We start from the raw sequence: 22,758 nt of genomic DNA on the forward strand, positions 1-22,758 counted from the left end.
GGCATGTTTTTGTTAGATCTATGTTGAACGATAAATAAAGATGGTCATATGCATCAATTGATGCAGAGGTTGGGGTCTTAATCTTCTTTTCCAAAAAGAAATTAGAAGTGATTACGAGTATGTGTGGGGAGGGACCATCACCAGCGAGGAGGAACTGTGACACGGGTAGGTCATGGATTAGGCGGCAAGGGTGTTGGGATTGTGCATGCACCAAGTGTAGATAAGACAGGGGTGGCGTTCACCATCATTGCGAGTCCCACGGAATAATAAGTCAGTACTCAATACAGGGTTGGGCTCGACAAACGGAGTGCTAAAGTATGATAACAAGCTCATTGCCATGTGATTGATCACGTTCTTTATGCATAGATGAAAAAAACTTGATCACCGTCCGCAATGGTGGTGAACAGAAGTGGAGACATGGATGGCTCTTCTTTCACCATGCAATGGTGGTGAATAGAACAATCTGTAGTTGGATGGTTATAGGGATGGTGGTATTCTCAGCCCACCAAGTTTCAAATTTTGTTGCTTGTATTAATTGCTGCATTTATTTCAGGATTTTCGGCGATGCACATGCAGTGGGAGGAGACGTCCCCGTCGATGACGAAGTGCCTACGGTGACTTCGTAAATTTCAAGATGATATGCTGGCTCAATCTTTCGGAGGTGCTCGTAGAGGTAGGGTGTGCGTGTGTGTTCATAGAGGTGAGTGTATGCGCGTGTATATAAGCACTTGCGTCTGTACTGTGTTCAAAAAAAAGTGAAGACATGGATGGCTTTTCTTCCACCGTTAATCAGGTTATGGAAGACACTGATGAAGCAAACCATTGATTTGACACACTTTTTCACCTGTACCGTTCCTACTTTTTGTTGTGTTTTTATTTATCTTGTTATACTCCTTTCGTTCTCAAATATAAGTTTTTTTAGAGATTTCAACAACTGACGACTACATACGGAGCAAAATGAGTGAATCTACACTTTAAAATATGTCTACATATATTCGTATATTATAGTTTATTTGAAATGTCTAAAAAAACTTATATTTAGGAACGGACGGAGTATCTTCTAAGATGGGGGCTTGGCTGAGACTTAACTATTTTCCATCAAGATGAGAATTAGCAAAATCGTTTCTAATTTATTTGACGCTGGCAATTAAACCGTTAAATCCATCCTGCTACGATGCCGGCGATGGTCAACTCGCAGGGCCGGTGGCCATGGCAGCTCGAATGGGTACGCGGCACCGGCATACCGGTTCCTCTCATGCGCCCGATCCACCTCCAGCGTCTCGAGGTCGACGGAGAAAATCCAGGTCTCCTCCTGCGGCGTCACGAGGACATGCTTTGTAGTCATCGCAGCAATCTTTGCTGATCGCTGGAAATACGTCTCCTCGCGCCCCGGCAGCCCGCGGGTCGCCTCCGGCAGCCTCACGAGTTTCTCCACCACCCACTCGCTACTGCTGTCGAGCTGCCGAAACACCGTGAGGTCATTGTTGGCCATCACGCGTACAACGCGCACCGCGCCGTCGTCGCCGCCGATGACCCGGAAGGCTGAAGATTCCTCCGGTGTCCCCACGACGGTACACGGGAACGTGATGAGCGAGAACTGGATGGTGGCATCATCGAGAGCCAGCACGGCGCCCTCGCGCTCCATCCGCCAGAAGAGTGACGAACGCGCTCGCCCTGCGAAGCTGATCAAATTGTACTCTGGGATGGAGACGTCGCCGCCGGCCGCGGTCTCCTGCCGCCAGCCGCCGTCGCGGCCAGAGGAGGACACGCATGCACGGGGAGCGCCACGGTTATTCCCGAAAACATGGCTTTCGTAGACCACGGCGACCACCCGAAAGTTGGACATGCCGATGAAGCTACCACCTGCAGTCTCGCCGGCGGCATCGCCGTCGAGCAGGAACAGACCGAGACACGGGTCGGACCACATCTCCTCCCAGTAGAGGATCCCCTGGCACCTCCGCGTGAGCGGGTCGCAGACGACCATGTCGGGGAACTGGAGATACCCGGCGTCCCCGTCCCACATTCTACCCATCCGGTAGTAGACAACGTCCCTCCTGTAGAGCAGAAGGAGGCCACCGCGGCTGTCGGCGAGCTCCCAGGGCAGCGAGCCGTCGGGGACGGCCGGGAGGAAGTCGAGGGAGAAGTGGCGCCTGTTGAGGCCGTCGGCCGCTGAGGGGTCCGGCACGAAGACCGGGCCGCTGTTCCCGTCGTCGACGTGGTAGTGGCCGGGGACGTGGGCCGCGCGGAGGGAGCGGCCGAACCGGGCCAGGAACGCGGCGCCGTCCGTGAAGACGACGCGGCGCCAGCGCTTGCACGTGGACGCGGCGCGGAGGAGGGCGAGGGGCGTGCCCACGCGCAGGAGCACGAGCTCGAGGAGGTGGTCGGGGATGTGGTGCACGCTGGTTGGACCGGACGGGGCCGGCTCGTCCCTCGACGGCGGCGCTCTCTTCTTGCGCCGGCGGTTACAGCAGCGACGTGGTGATCCCTTGGTCGCCATAGACACGAGCGTGAACTTGTTGTTTCCTCGTTAAAACACCAGTGGAGTGGAGTGGGTCTCTTATATGAGCTGATTGAGTGAGTGACGCGGTTTGGAGCATATGCGGCTGCGTGTTCCCCACGGAGCTTTTTTCCATTGCTTTTGAAAACGAACGAACGTGCATCCCTCCCATGGAAACCTTTTTCACAGCTTCTCTTTTTTCAATTTTAGGGAAAGGCAGCTTGGCTCCCACGGAACTTGGCTTGTGCCAGCTAATCCTGTGTTCTTTGTTTAAAAGAGAAATATCTAACAGCTCCCGGGCGCCCTTACACCTTCATAAACAATAAATTCATATAAGATTGAAAAAAATTCAAAAGAACAATAGTCCCACAAATTTGTTTTGAATTTTTTTGAACAGTATATTCATGAACAGCTAATCCTGCGTTTCAGATTTTTTTGATTCTTTTAATTTATTTTGAATTTATTGTTCATAGACACCCGGGTGCTGAAAATCCTATCTCTTTGTTTATACTCCCTCCGGTCCTTTTTATCCTGCATATTAGGTTTGTCTGAAGTCAATCTCATCCAACTTTGACCAAATTTATATAAAAAATTATAAACATTCACATAACAACACCAATATCATTAGATTCATCTTGGAATATATTTTCATATTATATTTACTAGATATTATAGATGCTAATAATTTCTAATATAAATTTGATCAAATTTAGCAAAGTTTGACTTTCGGCAAATCCAATGTGCAGAGTAAAAAGGACCGGAGGGAGCACATATAAAAAAGCACCACTGCTGTAGAAGATAGTCCCACAGAAGTCTCCCCTAAAAAAGGAATAGTCCCGCAAAAGCTTAAGGGCATGTTTGATTGACATCCACGTTGTGGCACACCACATTTACTTAGTCACGTACGCATTTGTCATGGCCTCGTTTGCTAGCCAATTTATGCCACAAGTATAGCGATCAATTTAGCCATCACAAAAAACGTGGCAGTCCCTTCAGGGACATCCGATAAAAACTGTGGCATGACACACTTGTGAAAAAGTGGGGAGGACAATCAAACATGCTTTAAGCCAATTCAAGTTGTGTGCAAGTGCAACAAATAAAAAGCTCATTGATACAATCTCTTTTGAAATGAGGCCAACCTAAAAAGCAAATGATTAAATAAAAAAGGGCTAACCAAAACAAACCGCTAATCGATAAGGCAGCGTATCTGGTGAAAACCTCCATTTGGAGAAAATATGTAAGCTTCTACTTTTAAGCATTAAACCGCTTCCAAACATATGTTCTAGATCTCATGTGGGCAAGTTCCACAACAATTGAAGGCCAAATTTTGCCAATAACCCACTCCCACAGTATATTATGGATGCAAACGCTGTTTCTCTAACATAAGTAGCTTACCATGTCCCCGAGGCCCAACATCATGTTATCACCAGAAGAGCTTCCTGGAACAATCCTCCAGGCCAACATATTCCTAGGGACGACATGCTTCACCTGAAGGTCATTCTTCTTTATTATCAGCCACAACCCATACAATTAGCTCAACTCGTTTGCTACTGTGACCAAAACATTTTCTCTGAAAATATATATCTAAGGAGACCCAGAAAAAACTGTAGAGAAATAAGCACAGCAGAAGCAACCCACAAATCTTTCCATTGGGCAGCCTCACATGAGTGACAGTCGATATGCATATAAGATTATGAAAATCCCAAAAGTGCATTATTTAAAAACCACAACACGTTAGATGCATCTATAACCATGTCACAAACACGAATACCATGCACGGCTGGCCGGAACAGACATTGCACACATGCTGGAGGAGAGGAGAACACAGCACGTATGCACAAGCAGAACAAGGCACACACGCACACATCAGCCACAACACATGGCGCGCCCTCTGCCTTTAGTCGCCGGCTCGCAGGTGGGAAAATTTCAGGTTATATTGTGATACGGACTTCTTGGCCGTTGGATCTTAGATTTGACGGCATCTAAAAAGCTATTGTACCTGCATGTAATTTTAAGACTCTCGGACAGTTTTAGCAAAATGTTCAAGAGCTTTCGGTAGCCCTCGGATCTGAGATCCTGCGGCTCTCGGGGGCCCATATCATGGTATCACCTAAGCCTTGGTATCACCAGATACCTTCCCGTTCGCAGGTACCCTCAAGCACAAACATGAATGCGGCTCTGCTGACCGGGCTCTAGTACACGCCACCCTCAACGCCCGACCGCCGCGGTCACGATATGCAAAGACTCGCCGCCGCTCGTTCCCTCGGGCGCCCGACCTCATCCTCTCGTGCGCACCCTCGAGCCCTAGCCACAACGCTCGCCTCCGCAATGACCCACCACCACACGTGCTAGTTAGGAGGAGAATGTATGGATGACTCTTACCCATCCTTGGGAACACAACCCAGTGACCAACAACACCCAATCAAGGGAACTTGACCAAGTCCAGGCATCTACGTGGCCTTCCCCACCATCTCGTAGTCCCAAGTGCGGCATCTCACTGTGGTGGAAGGAGGTGGCGTCGGGGTGAGGGGATCCCACCCGAAACGCGGTGAGGGAAGGCATGTGCGGTCCTGGGGTGAGGGGATACCTCCGGCGATAGGATGAGGAAGGCATGGGTGGTGTCCGTCAGGGAAAGAGAAGCATTGGTTGCATCAGTCGAGGTGACGAAGAGGTGGCGGTGCGGACCGATGAGGTGGTGAGGTAGAGGGACGACGACAATGTGGCATGCCCGGGAGGCTGGGAATCCGGGGCGGCGTGGTGGGGCGCTACATACACCGATAAAAAAAACTCCAGGACAAAAGAACGAGTAGAAGGATGGGATAAAAAAGCAGCGAAAGGGGGCATGGCGGTGCATGGTGGTTCCCAGTGGAGGCACGCCGCAGCGGCCATGGAGGAACTCTAGCACCTCTAGCCTGGCGATTCTCGTGGGGGGGAGGGGAGGGGGAGGCGTGCGTGTGTTTCTGTTTTTGTCGGCTAGTTTTTTTCTTTTTCCTGTGCTGTTGGTTTTTTCTGTTGCGTGGATTTAAGAGGGAGAGAAAAATCGATGGGCGAGAAGTGGGAGGAGGGGGTGAACTAAACGACGTAAGGACTCCCCTTTTATGAGTAGAGACTATAGGTCGTCCCATACAAAGCAGCCTAAGAAAAAAACACACATAAAAAAAAGAGAAATGGGCCCAAGCTGATAACGGGCAAACAAAAAAAACACGGGCAAAAAACATAACGTACTGAACGACAGCGGGCAAACAAAAGAAAAACACGGCAGAAAACATAACTAACTGAAGCGACAACCAGCGACGTGAAATCAAATGCTTGCATGCGAACCAATCTGTGATTGAATGGTTAGAAGGACAATGGTATCCCCAGCCCACCAGGGTTCAAGCCTTGTTGCTCGCATTATTTCTGAATTAATTTCAAAATTTTCGGCGATGTGCTTTCAGTGGAAGGAGACGTTCCCGTCGATGACGAGGCACCTACGATGACTTCGTAAATCTTAAGATGATATGCCGGCTCAGTTTTTCGGAGGTGCTCATAGGAGTAGGATGTGCATGTGTGTTCATAGGGGTGACTATATACGCGTATGTATGACCGCTTACGTCTGTACTGCGTTAAAAAAATGCTTGCATGAAAAAAAGATGAGGAACTTGGATAAGATAAGGGTAGGGGACTTAGATTAGAGTTAACTATTTTTCATGTAGATGAGAATCATCAAAACTGTTTCTGATTTATTTGGGGCAAACAATTAACCAATTAAACCGTTAAATCCATCCTGCTACAACGACGGCGATTGTCTGCTCGCAAGGCCGGTGGCCATGGCAGCTCGAATGGGTACGCCGCACCGGCGTACCGGTTCCTCTCATGCGCCTGGTCCACCTCGAGCGTCTCGAGGTCGATGGAGAAAATCCAGGTCTCCTCCTGCGGCGTCACGAGGACGTGCCTCGTAGTCGTCGCAACAATCTTTGCTGGTCCGTGGAAATACGTCTCCTCGCGCTCCGGTAGCCCACTAGTCGCCTCCGGCAGCCTCACGAGCTTCTCCACCACCCACTCGCCACTGCTGTCGAGCTGCCGAAACACCGTGAGGTCATTGTTGGCCATCACGCGTACAACACGCACCGCGTCGTCGTCGCCGCCGATGACCCGGAAGGCCGAAGATTCCTCCGGCATCCCCACGACGGTACACGGGAACGTGACGAGCGAGAACTGGATGGTGGCATCGTCGAGAGCCAGCACCGCGCCCTCGTGCTCCATCCGCCAAAAGAAGGACGAACGCGCGCGCCCTGCGAAGCTGATCGAACGGGACTCCGGGATGGGGACGTCTCCGCCGGACGCGCTCTCCACCATACTCCAGCCGCCGTCGGAGCCGGAGGAGAACACGCAGGCGCGGGGTGCGCCACGGTCATCCTCGAAGACATCGCTTTCGTAGGTCACGGCGACCACCCGAAAGTTGGACATGGCGATGGAGCTACCACCTGCAGCAGGCTCGTCGGCGGCGGCGCCGTCGAGCAGGAACAGACCAAGGCACTGGTAGGGCCACATCTCCTCCCAGTAGAGGATCCCCTGGCACCTCCGGTTGAGCGGGTCGCAGACGAGCATGTCAGGGAAGTGGAGGTACTCGGTGTCCCCTCCCCACACTCGACCCATCCGGTAGTAGACAAGGTCCCTCCTATAGAAGAGGAGGAGGCCACCGCGGCTGTCGGCGAGCTCCCAGGGCAGCGAGCCGTGAGGGACGGCCGGGAGAAAGTCGAGGGAGAATTGGCGTCTGTCGAAGCCGTCGGCCGCCAAGGGGTCCGGTACGAAGACGTGGTTGTTCCCGTCGACGTGGTAGTGGCCGGGGACGCGGGCCGCGCGGAGGGAGCGGCGGAACCGGTGGTCCGGGGACGTTGCGTCGTCCGTGAAGATGAGGCGGCACCAGCGCTTGCACGTGGACGCGGCGCGGAGGAGGGCGAGGGGCGTGCCCACGCGCAGGAGCACGAGCTCGAGGAGGTGGTCGGGGATGTGGTGCACGCCTGTTGGACCCGTCGGGGTAGGCTCTGCTTCCCTCGACGGCCGCCGCGCTCTCTTGTTGCGCCGACGGTTGCGCTTGCAGCGAGAGCGACGTGGCGATCCCTTGGTCTTCGCCATCGACCGCGGTCTCATAAGCTGCTGGTTGAGTGGACGATCTTTATAGTTCAATAAGGTGAGTTGAGTGAGTGACGCGGTTTGGACTTTGGAGCATATATAATGCGGTTGCGTGCCTCCCACGGAGCTTTTTTCCATTGCTTTCGAGGGAAGGCAACGATCGACGTGCCCCCTCCCATTAAACTTTTCAACTGCTTTTTCTTCGGTTCAACAAGGGACATCTCTGACCCCTTCGCAGCAGCCGAGATCTCTGCCATGTCCCACGCTGTTCATACCGTTGCGGACCTAGGAATCGTCCGGGTTGAACTGGAGACAGACTCAGGGCCTGTTTATTTTCAATAAGTCACCTTACTTATAAGTCACGCCTGATTGGTTGTCACCTAACTTATAAGTCGTCTGACCACATATTTCCATCTTGCTTTTTTATGTAAAGGTGGTGGGACCCATGTAAAAGGGGATGACTTATAAGTTTTAAATTGGGGTGGAACAACTTATGACTTATAAGTTGGAGTGACTTATAAGTTGGGTCTGTTTGGCAAAATAAGTCATTTTTTTTCACTTTTTGACTTATAAGTTGGTGACTTATTTGAAACCAAACAGGCCCTCACAACTTGTGGCTGAAGCCCTCGATATGCAGAAGGCCGACTCCTCGACATATGCAGCTGTCATTGAGGATATCAAATACCACCTGAAGCTTTGGTCCTTTGAGGTTACTATTTCCGTGTGTAGGCGTAGTGCAAATCCTGTTGCTCATGAACTCGCCAATATTGGCCGCGCTTTGAAACCAAACCACTTGGGAGCCTGATGTTCCTGCCCATGTGGGCGTTTGTATCTTGGGTGATTTGTCTAAGAACAGTTAAGTAGTAATAAAGCAAGTGCTTTACCCTAGAAAAAACAAGGAACTTGGGTTGTGCGAGCTAAATGCAATCCTCTTTGCTTATCCCAAAGGGCACATAAACACACCACGTTGCTATGGAAATGGAAGCAGTCACCGAGAAGCTACATAGGCCTGCATGTGTCGCTGAAGATCAAACAGGGCAGAGAGTTCCAAATTCCAATCCACTCACTGGGGCAGAGATCGTCCCTTATTAAGGCATGTACAATGCATATCCTCAAGGTGATGCCTCGCATGTCATGTAGGATCGGATATAACGTAAAGTAGGTTCGGATAGGAAAGCGGGATCCTCTTCAGGAGACGGGTGTTTGAAGAGAAAAAGTATGGTCCGGTGACAGAAGCTGAAAAGGTTGGAGTGAAAAGTAGAGATGCATGTGTACTATAGTCTCTATTTTCCATTTCTTAATGAGATCCACTAGTAATAGCTTGCATTGAAGAGAAAAAATTAATGTAGATGTCTCCAATTACTTTTTGTCATGGGGCATATGGGTACAATGCCCTTAGTGGCGTGTCAAAAAGCTTACTAGTGATACGTGGGTGACACATCACGTATGAAAAGTCTACTAGTTTTGGGACATTCACATACCACTAGTGAGCTGGTTTTACTAGTGATGTGCCCCATTTTACGCACGCCGCCAGTTATAAGAATATTGAGCTTTTTTACGGTACCTTATACTGCCTATTGGAGAGGAGCAGTATAAGCCTCATCTACCGTTGATTTCTAAAGTATTATGGACTTGTTTAGAGAGCAATTAGGTCAATAATTCTAACTTCCCTCGCAACCATAAAGGACGTGATCTCGTTCTTGCAATGAAGAACAAAATCGCCGCCGGAACAAACTCAGTAGAATAATTAAAGGCTGACAAGATCTATTGTCTAAACACACATCTCAGTGTAATGATCAAAAGAAGATCATAAGTTTTTATTCAGTGAAGCTCTCTGTTTCATCTGGATTTAGGAATCGATAAGGGCGGCGGGGATTGGAGATGAGCTGAGACCGACGTGATGATGGTGCAAGGAGGGTTAGCAATCCTTGACATGTCAGTGAGTTCGTCCAGCGCCTTGCTCTGCTTCTGCAGGGCTCTTCTTGTCTCGCCTGCAGCTATGGAGCCATCTTTTGCCACTGCGAACATCTCGCTAGGTTAACAAAGCAAAACTTGGCCAATCTAGGGTTAGTTGCCGGTGGCTGCCATCTTCTTCTCGCCGGTTGTATCCGTCTCCTCGATCGTTACTGTGGGCATAGAGATGGCGGTGATGCCAAACACTCTTAGGCCTTGTTTGGTTAGACAGGGTTTGGAGAGGTTTGAAAGGGATTGAAGGGGATTAAATCCCTTGCAAGTTAAAATTCACCTCAAACCCTCCCAATCCCCTCCAATCCCTGTGGCAAGGGGATTAAACGAACAGGGCCTTAGCGACTCGGTCTAGAGGTTCGGCGTGGAAATTTTCCTCGTGACGATTATCCCTTTTTGTGGTATACTGCTCATGATTTTAACGCCTCTCGTTTGTGCATTGCTCGTTAGTCTAACAGTACAAGTGGATCTACACTGTTAGATTAGGGAGAATGGATGGCTCAGGTTCATCATAGGGTACCATAAAAGAGCACAAGAACATTAGTGGTATGTGAGTGAATTTATAGCCACTAGTAGAAATTTGGTGATTTTTTTCAAAAAAAAAATCACAAGTTGATGCTAGGGGTGTGGCCTCCAATTTGGCCCCTCACTAGTAACTACTCCCTCAGTCCCAAAATAAGTGACTCAGCTATGTACTAACTTTGTATTAAAGTGGGTGAGTGTATGCGTGTATGTATGAGCGCTTGCGTCTGTATTGTGTTAAAAAAACACTAGTCGATAATATTGGCATGCCGTCCGACTGCAGATTTTTGCTAACCGAGCTCCAGTGAGCTCGGTATTAAAAATATCAAAAAGCATATTTAAAAGTTTTACAAAAATCAAAAGAAAATTCATGGAAATTTATAAATGCTTAGTGCGAACGGGTGAAAATTCATTTGAAAAAATTGTGATTTGCAGGCTGTACAAAAAAATTGTGCCCAACAACAAAAAAAGTCAGCCCATTTTGGAAATATGTATTTGTCTTTTTTGTGTACGCTATGTGTGAACATATACTGTTATGAAATTTTGCACATACATACTGTACATGTGTATGAGTGTTTGCAAAAAAAATTCAATTTTTTTCATGCTGTAGAAAATGTATTTTTTGAAACGGGTGCACCATTTGCAATTTCCGCATGCCATCCAACGTAGCACACCACTAATAAAAATTTGTGATTTTTTGTTTGAAAAATACACCATATTTTATACGGTACATCGGTACACCAAAATGTATACATACATTTCATCCATGCATCCCGTTTAGCTGTACATCTAGTTTATATACATTGCCAGGATCCACAGGTCGCATGCGTTGTGTCGCGTAAAGGTCATCATTGTCCCCCTTTGTGGATGTCATCATTGTTGCCGCGCGTAGTAATAAGTCGCTGCCATGGTGGCTTTTCTTATAGTGATGCAATAATATACAGAAAAATGTTTATACAATGTCAAAAATTGTTCGTGCAACTAAAAAAAATGAAGATTGCATTTAGAAAAGGTTATATAACCTACATATACCATATAGGAACACATTACACCACAAGGAAAAATGCCACCTTGACGTACATGTATGCTTCCACTTCATCCGATAATCCAACGCAAAAAGTATGATATTTTGATTCATGCATGTGACATTTTAAAACAGTTCACGCCTTCCAAAAAAATGAACGTGACATTTTAAAAATTATTTATACAATCTAAAAAACACATAATTCAAAAAAAATCCTGACAATTCAAAAAATAAGCGTAACATTTAAGCATGTGAACAAATTTCAAAAGTCTGTTTATACATTAAAAATGTTTATACAATGTAAAAATGATGGTGTAGTTTAAAAAAATGTTTAACGTGTATTTGGAAAAAGATATTGAACATGTATTTGAAAACTATATTCAAAAACATGTAATTGAAATAATGTACGTCATGCATTTGAAAATTGTTCAATGTGTATCAAAGAAATGTTACACATGTATAAAAACAATGTACATGTATTGAAAAAGGTAGAAATGTGTCAAAAAAACCCGAAGAAAACTTGTGATAACCAAATAAAGAAACAAAGAAAACTTAAGAAAAATAGTAATAAAAAGAAAAATCAAAGAAAACCATAGAAAACAGAAGAAAAAAGGAAAAAGAAAAGAAAGACTGAAGAAAACAATGAAAGTCGATAAAGAAATACACATAGAAATAAACTCAGGCCAGAGGCAGCTACAGTACTAGGCCAGCTCACTAGCTTCACACCGGAGGTGATGCTACCATTGCTCTCGCAGTAGGCGAAAAATAGTCCTCGTGGTCAACCAGCGAAGCAACGCCTGAAAGCAAAAAAGGTAAATGGCCGGCCACGCTAGCGCGACTTGTCTTTTGTTTTCTTCCGCTTCTTTTTGTTGTTTTTTCCTCTAAAAACCAGGCTTTTATGGAGCTAAAATATTTAAAACCCTGTTAAAAATATATAAATTTTTAAATGTTCAATGTAAGTTTTTAAAAGTTTGGTGCATACTAAAAATTTGTTCACCGCATATTAAGAAAATTTCATCGCATATTTGAAAAAACGTTGACTATACATACTAAAAGATGGTCAATATATATTACAAAAATGTTCAGTACGTCACAGCTACCAAGTATCACCAGCCACACGCCATGGTTAATGCTGCAAAAAAATTCAGCTAGCTACAGTGCACTAAATGACATGGTCCGCGATCTGATACTCTAGGCAATGTCTTCCAATATATTTGCCCGTTTCTAACTCGGGAGAAATAGTAACGGCTCAGACCCCCACAAGAATCTGGATGGTAAGATTGTCAAGACCAGAGGTCGCCGTGTTCAGGACATGCCCTCTCCAGATAGGATTTCTATAGTAGAGTATGTAAAATAGCTTGGACAAGCATCACAAGTCCTGGCTGTGGTGGAATCTGCCCTCCACCACGGCACCATCTGCTCCAAGTATTTGGGCTAACTGGTGATTACCTACTCAGCTACCAGACTACCGCTGCTTACACTACCATTAGCATTGTCATCACTTGAACTGAATCTACGTGCCAAGCCTTTGTCACCTGATCGTCAGGGTTAAGGAGCTCCTTCCTCCTTAGAGCAACTCTAGCAGACCCCGTCAAATTCGACCCGCAAAACATGTTTGCGATTTCACGAAGATCGTGTTTGCGGGTCGAAAATATGCACGGCAGAACAGAACCCGTATTAAAACCTGCATAATTTGAAAAATCACTTTCGCGAGAGAAATTGCACTAATAGTTCATCACATACTACATAGTTCATCACATGATCAACAAACTACAAGCATAGTTTATACTACAAACTACGTTAAACTACTAGCATAGGGGTTGGATCTGACGGCGGCGAGGTCGCGGCAACTGGACGACGCCGTGGAGGAGCCGGACGCTCAATCCTCCTCGCCGGAGCTGCACAGGTCGATGTACTTCGCCGCCTGCTCCGTGCAGATGCGGCGCCACTCCTCAGCCTTCTCGTTGGCGGCGCAGTTGTCAACGACCGCCAGCCGCCACTCGAGGGCCTCGATCTCCTCGGCGTGGTGCCGGCGCTCCTCCTCCTCGCACACGCTCCGCTCGGTGATGGCAGCGGCGATGGCGTCGAAGTCCGCAACGTGGTCCTCCGGGCCGACGACTCCACGGCGGCCGAGCGGAGCGGGCTCCTCCTTCACCGGGACGAAGGCGAACGGCGCCGGTGGCTCCGGCTCCTCCTCGTCGTCCGACCACTCCCTCTTCACGGGGAGGAAGCCCGCGCTGGAGGACGAGGAGGATCCGGCGTAGGACCTCGCGGAGAAGAAGGACGCGCGCCGGTCGTACTCCTCCGTCTCGCGGCGTTTGAAGCTCGCCGGCGACGACATCCCGTGGTTAGTCCACCTTCGGGCGCCGCGCTTCCTCGCGCCGTCTGACCGGACGCACCGCCCGCGCTCCGGGTCGCGCCCACGGCCGGATCTTCTGCCGGAGCCGCGTCCGGAGCTCCACATGCGCCCTGGCGGCTGGAGGCGGGGCAGGTGGTCGCCGGCGGCGAGAAATTGGGAGAGAGGAAAGCGGAATCGGGTGACTCGCGGCAGCGGAGGGATAGGGTTTGGACCCGCAAAACGATCACGGAACCGCAGTTATACTGCTCAGGGTGTGCGGTTTGCGGGTTGCTACAAAAAATTTTGCGGGCTGGTCGAGTATGCGGCATCTGTTCTGGCCAGAAAATTAGACCGAGCCTGTATACTCACGAGAATTTTTGCGGACCGGGCATTTTGCAAGGTCTGATAGAGTTGCTCTTAGAACATGCCCTTAGAAACGAACGAGTTGGCTGCACGCTGCTTCATGTATTATTCCTCACGGCATTTTCTTCTGCTATTCAGGGAAGAATACGACAGTGACCAAGGAGTCGATCGGCGTGGTGTCACGATAGCTAAGCCTCCAGACGGTTCAGGATGAGTATAGCATCACCTATCTAGGACCCTCCTGATAGTTTAAACTTTTCAACTGGGGCCTGGGGAACCTAAGGTTCAATTCTTTTGACTGCCTCCCGTGAGAAAAAAAAATGGTCAATGTAGCTGCCCAGCTATTTATAGAGTTGTTGAACACAGCACAAGAAGCCGGTGTTCATCTTGTTTCCTGAATAATAAATGTTATTATGTACATGGTTATATCTCCCGAGATGTAATACAACACAGATTTTATTTTGGACGTTGCTTGGAAGTGTTGCATTTTCTTTTTATGATGCTAATGAGAGCGTTGTTTTTCTGAAATCACTAGTTAAGGAGTATTTGTTGCAAAGATCACTCCAACTCTCCAAGTTGCGACAAATGACGCCTATGCAGCGTGCCATTTGTCGCAACATGTGAGTTTTCCCTTCTTTCGTAGATCAGTTTATTCAAAACATTTTATCTCTCAAACCATGCGTCCAAATCTCAAACCGCTTTCATCGTTGGATTCTTCGCGTCGTGATATTCAAAACTAGATCCCATATTGATAGGTTTTGACGAACTTTTTTTCACAAAAAAATTGGACAAAAAAACCGAATCAGGAGCACGGATTTTTTCCCTTTGTGAAAGACACACGCCCGTGCCTCTCACGAAATCATGTGCCGCGTCCCATGCGTGGCATCTTCGTTAACTTCTCCGGCATCCGCCACAACCGCCCCTACCTCTTCTTGTTGGAAATATGCCCTAGAGGCAATAATAAATTAGTTATTATTATATTTCATTGTTCATGATAATTGTTTATTATCCATGCTAGAATTGTATTGATAGGAAACTCAGATACATGTGTGGATACATAGACAACACCATGTCCCTAGTAAGCCTCTAGTTGACTAGCTCGTTGATCAATAGATGGTTACGGTTTCCTGACCATGGACATTGGATGTCGTTGATAACGGGATCACATCATTAGAAGAATGATGTGATGGACAAGACCCAATCCTAAGCCTAGCACAAGATCGTGTAGTTCGTATGCTAAAGCTTTTCTAATGTCAAGTATCATTTCCTTAGACCATGAGATTGTGCAACTCCCGGATACCGTAGGAGTGCTTTGGGTGTGCCAAACGTCACAACTTAACTGGATGGCTATAAAGATGCACTACGGGTATCTCCGAAAGTGTCTGTTGGGTTGGCACGAATCGAGACTGGGATTTGTCACTCCGTGTAACGGAGAGGTATCTCTGGGCCCACTCGGTAGGACATCATCATAATGTGCACAATGTGACCAAGGAGTTGATCACGGGATGATGTGTTATGGAACGAGTAAAGGGACTTGCCGGTAATGAGATTGAACAAGGTATCGGGATACCGACAATCGAATCTCAGGCAAGTATCGTACCGATAGACAAAGGGAATTGTATACGGGATTGATTGAATCCTTGACATCGTGGTTCATCCGATGAGATCATCATGGAACATGTGGGGACCAACATGGGTATCCAGATCCCGTTGTTGGTTATTGACCGGAGAGTTGTCTCGGCCATGTCTGCATAACTCCCGAGCCCGTAGGGTCTACACACTTAAGGTTCGATGACGCTAGGGTTATAAGGAAAGCATGTACGCGGTTACCGAATGTTGTTCGGAGTCCCGGATGAGATCCCGGACGTCACGAGGAGTTCCGGAATGGTTCGGAGGTAAAGATTTATATATGGAAAGTCCCGTTTTGGTCACCGGAAAAGTTTCAGGTGCTATCGGTAACGTACCGGGACCACCGGGAGAGTCCTGGGGGTCCACCAGGTGGGGTCACCAGCCCTAGAAGGCTGCGTGGGCCAAGTGTGGGAGGGGACCAGCCCCAGGTGGGCTGGTGCGCCCCCCCCCCCCCCACCAAGGCCCAAGGCGCAAGGAAGAGTGGGAGGGGGCAAACCCTAGGTCCAGATGGGCCTTAAGGCCCACCCTAGGTGCGCCCCCCTCTCTCCCCCCTTGGCCGCCACCCTAGATGGGTTTTGGGGCTGCCGCCACCCCTAGGGAGGGAACCCTAGATGGGGGCGCAGCCCCTCCCCTTCCCCTATATATATTTGAGGTGTTGGGGGCTGCAAGGCACACGAGATCATCTCCCTCTTGGCGCAGCCCTACCTCTCTCCCTCCTCGTCTCTCGTAGTGCTTGGCGAAGCCCTACTGGAGTTCCGTGCTCCTCCACCACCACCACGCCGTCGTGCTACTGCTGGACGGAGTCTTCCCCAACCTCTCCTTCTCCCCTTGCTGGATCAAGGCGTGGGAGACGTCACCGGGCTGCACGTGTGTTGAACGCGGAGGCGCCGTTATTCGGCGCTTAGATCGGAATCAACCGCGATCTGAATCGCTGCAAGTACGACTCCTTCATCCGCGTTCTTACAACGCTTCCGCTTAGCGATCTACAAGGGTATGTAGATGCACTCCCCTTCCTTTCGTTGCTAAATTACTCCATAAATTGATCTTGGTGATGTGTAGAAATTTTAAATTCCTGCTACGATTCCCAACACTTCTCTCACGGGCCGACGATGAACCCCAACATCGCCTTCGACGCCTGCGCGCTCGACTTCATGCACCACGTGTGCCGCGGCTACCCAAGGGAAACCATCCTCGACCACCGCAACGGCCTCCTACTCTTCACGAACGGTCTCAAGATATACGTGTGCAACCCCGCGACATGCCGGTGGGCGGAGTTTCCGCCAATGCCCTTTCGTTGGTGGAGCGCGGCGTACCTCGACTTTGATCCCGTCGTGTCTCTGCACTACGATCGTGTTCATCTTCCGAAATACGGGCAAGGGTAACAACCCACCATCTACATACATGATACCAGTGTACTCGTCGAAAACTGACCAATGGGAGGAGTGGTCTTTTATCCGGGAAGGAGATGCTACTGCGATCACCATGGTGCCGGATCAACTAGGAGATCCAAAGCGCCGTGGTGCCGTGTATTGGTGTGGAGCACTCTACCTTCATTGTTGCATCAGTCTTCTCATAAGGTAAGTCGATCAGTAGCACAATTAGTTCATGACTATTTTTATCCCTCCATACACATTGTTCATAAAAAAAATCATAATATGCTTAGGCTTTCATTGGACAAGAAGACTTATCTAATCATCAAAACCCCAGAAATAACGATGATGCCTACTAGTCATGGGTACTATATGGATAGCAGCAAGCCTAGAGTATATCTGGGGAAATCCGAAGAGGGAGTCTACTACACCACTATTTATCAGTGTCAACTCCGAATATGGGTACTGCTCGAAGCATCATGTCCAATGCCCGAGTGGGTGTTAAAGCATCACTCCAACCTTGTGCCTTGTATTCAACGACACTACCATAGACAGTACTGCTGAAATTTGAGATGGGCTCTAGGTCCATATAGCAATTTCTGAAAAATTTCTAAGGGCTCATGTGAGTTATATGGCACTAGATGTAGTGGGAAGTTTAGTCTCACCCCGGAAGTGGAAGAGGAGTTGGATCTCCTTATAAGGGTTTCTCTACTACATGCTATTGGAGCTTAAGAAGAGAAGAGGCCCTCGCGCACTCCTCCTCTGTCGCCCGCTGCGCCGCGGGTTACGGGATTGAGCCAAGCCGAGCTCACACCCGCGCGCTTATTTTTGCCAGTCACTAGACGTCAGATCGTGGGCTGTCACGGACTCGGACGTGGGTCGAGCCCACGTCTCTCCACGCGGCTGCGCCTAACAGATCACATCTGCTCCACGCGCATGCCCATCGTCGTTCCTTTGCTGATGCTGCCGCCGGTGACTACATCTCGTCCGCCGCGTACACGATTGACGGGAGAGCAGGTCTCCGAAACCACGCCCTTCTGGTTCCTGTACGGGGTGAGGGGCGAATAGGTTTTTGGGCAGCGATTACGCGACTGCTCGCTTCCGATCGTCTACTTCCTCTACGTCTGCGTCGCCTTCATCATCACCATGTCCACCGACGCCGAACGTGCCGCCGCCGAGAAAGCTGAAGCCGACAAGAAGGCCGCCGAGGACGCCTCTGCTGCCACCAAAGCCGCGGCCTCTGCATGGCCTACTGGAGGGTATAACTCGTTTATCCCGCTCCTACTGTTTTCTGTTTTAGCCATGCTAGCGTTATACGTAGATCTTTCTGCAATTAGCGTAGTATGTGCTAGCTTGACGGAATATCAGTATGTGTTTATTTGTGTCAATACTATGCTAGTAATTTACTCGTGGATTAATTTAATCGAGAAATTGTCTATTTACTCAACAAGTACTATGAAGGAGAAAAGGCCAACAAGCCATGCATCAGAGGAGATTGCGAATGAGAATTTATTGGTGGCAGCGTCCATGATTCAGAAGAGCAAAGATATTATTGTGCCTATACACACATAGACTTGTTGGGGTACCATCCATTGAAAGATATTGCCTTTTTGGGTATCAACAGTTGTGATGGATTCGCTTACTATTTGGGTACTTGTGAGCTGCGGTACTTGGGATCAATAGTGTCTCCAACAAGATGTCGTAGTTCTCAAGTGGCAACCATACAAGAATCATTCATTTACACTCCATGCAAAGATGACCTTCTTCCTAACCATGAAGAGTCAGCCGAGGAGCTCTTTGAAGAGTCATTTATCAACATGTATTATCTAAATGATGCTTTTGGATGGATGATCTGATGATGATCCATGAAATATATGTATTAATGAAGTACTAAAGCAGCGTCAATTAATATGGATAGAAGGAAGTACTTGTTTTCCTCTCTATTTGGGATTGTCATGTGTAAATAAAAAAAATGGTGTTGCTCTATAATAATCTTTGCTTCTTCAAATAGTAATGTCGGCTACTCTGTTATCTTAAATATATAAGGTAGACTATTAATTAGTCTACTACTTGATTCCAATGTTAATTTCAATCTCCACTAAAAAAATGTTAATTTCAGTCTAATTTATAGATAATACCACATGGGTCCTATGGTTAAAAAAGAGGATACAAATGCATGACCTAGCTTCCTCGTCTCTCCGGCATTAAACAGACATGACTAGTAAGCGATGTAGATGATGCATCGTTCGATGCTGGCTCCAGTGACCGGTCGTGTGCTCTCTAAACTAGCTTGAATGAGGCGTGTGGAGCAGAAGTGCGGTCACGCGGGCGCGGGCGTTGGCAAGGGAGGTGTTTTTGGGTGGGACCCAGGTGTCAGATGCATACGAACATTCGAACGCGTCTGTTGATAAGTAGAGATCCACGTTGGATGACAAACTAGGTCATGACATCTCAGTGTGAGGACGTTCTAAGAGCATCTCTAGCAGACCCGTATAAGTTGTCAAACACATAAAATAATCTCTTTTTACAGTTTCAGCCGAAAATACAGACCCGAACAGGCCCCTTAAAATCATCCGACCCTTAAAAGTTTTTACAAGGCCCTGTGAACACAAACCCGAGACTCAGCTCGCCGCCTGCAGCGACCACACCGCCATCGCCGTTCGCCCGACTGCCGCCGCCCGGCCGCCGCGCCTGCGGCCCGTCCGCCCCGGCCGCGCTAGCTAGTAGAATCGATGCGAGCAAGCTAGCTAGCTACGACGAACCGAACTGAGGAGTCCGGCCGCGTGCGCCCGGCCGCCGCCCGCGCGTTGTGGCCGTCCCGCGTCTTCCTCGCCCGTCCGTCCGCGGCCTCTGCTCTGGTCGTGTCTTCCACGTCCGCACGTTGGTCGGCAGTCGATTTCAAATTGCATGAGGAAGAGGAAGAGATATATTCAGAGAATAATTTTTTTACGAATTAATTATATGGGGCCTGTTCGGCCGCCGCCCGCGCCAGCCCATAAAACCGGTTTTTCGTGAACTTTAAAAGCGATATTAGGGTCCGCGTCTGTAATATAAGGGGTCTGACAGAGATGCTCTAAAGTTTTGCGTCAAGATGAAACAAAATATAGTGGAGGAACAACTTTGTGCACGTGACCGCTGGTGGGTCCCGCAAGCACAGTGCATTTGTCCTGCAGCGGGAAGATGATTGCGGTGATTTCTCATTGCAAATGGCCTGTTGTGGGCGGAGATCTCAAGTGTATTGAAGGGGAGAGGTAGCGTGGGCGCACCCCGAATCTCTACGATGTTCCCTCTCTCGCTGCAGCATTTTTGCCCCCCGTCGTGTACAGTTCACCCCGCTGACCACGGTCCGAGCAGCGCCGAGTAACAGAGGAGCTGGTCAAATACGGGAGATGGACATCATCTCATCTCGACGAGCTGATGATATATTGATATCTTGCAGACAGAGCAACCGCTAGAATAATTGGCCAAGAATAACAAAGGATTGTTGGTTTATAGGATTGAAAAATCATAGGAAATGAGATGACATGCATCTCAAATCCTATGCATAGGAATAGAAAATGAGATGCCATTTGATTCACACCATAGGATTTTTTTCATTGAGTCTAGGCTAATGTTTATTTTCCTATGAATGTGGAGGATAGGAAGAATTTTGGTGGCAGCGTCCATGATTCAGAAGAGCAAAGATATTATTGTGCCTATACACACATAGACTTGTTGGGGTACCATCCATTGAAAGATATTGCCTTTTTGGGTATCAACAGTTGTGATGGATTCGCTTACTATTTGGGTACTTGTGAGCTGCGGTACTTGGGATCAATAGTGTCTCCAACAAGATGTCGTAGTTCTCAAGTGGCAACCATACAAGAATCATTCATTTACACTCCATGCAAAGATGACCTTCTTCCTAACCATGAAGAGTCAGCCGAGGAGCTCTTTGAAGAGTCATTTATCAACATGTATTATCTAAATGATGCTTTTGGATGGATGATCTGATGATGATCCATGAAATATATGTATTAATGAAGTACTAAAGCAGCGTCAATTAATATGGATAGAAGGAAGTACTTGTTTTCCTCTCTATTTGGGATTGTCATGTGTAAATAAAAAAAATGGTGTTGCTCTATAATAATCTTTGCTTCTTCAAATAGTAATGTCGGCTACTCTGTTATCTTAAATATATAAGGTAGACTATTAATTAGTCTACTACTTGATTCCAATGTTAATTTCAATCTCCACTAAAAAAATGTTAATTTCAGTCTAATTTATAGATAATACCACATGGGTCCTATGGTTAAAAAAGAGGATACAAATGCATGACCTAGCTTCCTCGTCTCTCCGGCATTAAACAGACATGACTAGTAAGCGATGTAGATGATGCATCGTTCGATGCTGGCTCCAGTGACCGGTCGTGTGCTCTCTAAACTAGCTTGAATGAGGCGTGTGGAGCAGAAGTGCGGTCACGCGGGCGCGGGCGTTGGCAAGGGAGGTGTTTTTGGGTGGGACCCAGGTGTCAGATGCATACGAACATTCGAACGCGTCTGTTGATAAGTAGAGATCCACGTTGGATGACAAACTAGGTCATGACATCTCAGTGTGAGGACGTTCTAAGAGCATCTCTAGCAGACCCGTATAAGTTGTCAAACACATAAAATAATCTCTTTTTACAGTTTCAGCCGAAAATACAGACCCGAACAGGCCCCTTAAAATCATCCGACCCTTAAAAGTTTTTACAAGGCCCTGTGAACACAAACCCGAGACTCAGCTCGCCGCCTGCAGCGACCACACCGCCATCGCCGTTCGCCCGACTGCCGCCGCCCGGCCGCCGCGCCTGCGGCCCGTCCGCCCCGGCCGCGCTAGCTAGTAGAATCGATGCGAGCAAGCTAGCTAGCTACGACGAACCGAACTGAGGAGTCCGGCCGCGTGCGCCCGGCCGCCGCCCGCGCGTTGTGGCCGTCCCGCGTCTTCCTCGCCCGTCCGTCCGCGGCCTCTGCTCTGGTCGTGTCTTCCACGTCCGCACGTTGGTCGGCAGTCGATTTCAAATTGCATGAGGAAGAGGAAGAGATATATTCAGAGAATAATTTTTTTACGAATTAATTATATGGGGCCTGTTCGGCCGCCGCCCGCGCCAGCCCATAAAACCGGTTTTTCGTGAACTTTAAAAGCGATATTAGGGTCCGCGTCTGTAATATAAGGGGTCTGACAGAGATGCTCTAAAGTTTTGCGTCAAGATGAAACAAAATATAGTGGAGGAACAACTTTGTGCACGTGACCGCTGGTGGGTCCCGCAAGCACAGTGCATTTGTCCTGCAGCGGGAAGATGATTGCGGTGATTTCTCATTGCAAATGGCCTGTTGTGGGCGGAGATCTCAAGTGTATTGAAGGGGAGAGGTAGCGTGGGCGCACCCCGAATCTCTACGATGTTCCCTCTCTCGCTGCAGCATTTTTGCCCCCCGTCGTGTACAGTTCACCCCGCTGACCACGGTCCGAGCAGCGCCGAGTAACAGAGGAGCTGGTCAAATACGGGAGATGGACATCATCTCATCTCGACGAGCTGATGATATATTGATATCTTGCAGACAGAGCAACCGCTAGAATAATTGGCCAAGAATAACAAAGGATTGTTGGTTTATAGGATTGAAAAATCATAGGAAATGAGATGACATGCATCTCAAATCCTATGCATAGGAATAGAAAATGAGATGCCATTTGATTCACACCATAGGATTTTTTTCATTGAGTCTAGGCTAATGTTTATTTTCCTATGAATGTGGAGGATAGGAAGAATTCCTCCATAGAAATAGGATTTCATTCCTACAAACCAAAGTGCTCTGAAGGAATTTTTCTTATAGAAATCCTATCCTATGAAAATTCTACAAAATTCCTCCAAACCAAAGAAGGCCTAAACCGGAAGATTTGTTAGTGCAGTGCAGGGACG

The 22,758-nt window shown here is 48.1% G+C and overlaps 2 protein-coding genes across 2 annotated transcripts; both read right to left on the reverse strand.

Annotated features, from left to right (window-relative positions):
• Positions 1–1,073: 1,073 nt before the first annotated feature.
• Positions 1,074–2,512, reverse strand: LOC125539022. The gene has a single exon (XM_048702380.1). The coding sequence runs from the start codon at positions 2,495–2,497 to the stop codon at positions 1,148–1,150; it is 1,350 nt and encodes a 449-aa protein (XP_048558337.1). The 5' UTR covers positions 2,498–2,512; the 3' UTR covers positions 1,074–1,147.
• A 3,631-nt stretch (positions 2,513–6,143) lies between these two features.
• Positions 6,144–7,663, reverse strand: LOC125539029. The gene has a single exon (XM_048702393.1). It carries the CDS (start codon positions 7,628–7,630, stop codon positions 6,245–6,247), a length of 1,386 nt encoding a protein of 461 aa, XP_048558350.1. The 5' UTR covers positions 7,631–7,663; the 3' UTR covers positions 6,144–6,244.
• Positions 7,664–22,758: the final 15,095 nt, after the last annotated feature.

Source organism: Triticum urartu, chromosome 1 (assembly GCF_003073215.2).
Source record: "Triticum urartu cultivar G1812 chromosome 1, Tu2.1, whole genome shotgun sequence".
NCBI classification, from domain to species: domain Eukaryota; kingdom Viridiplantae; phylum Streptophyta; class Magnoliopsida; order Poales; family Poaceae; genus Triticum; species Triticum urartu.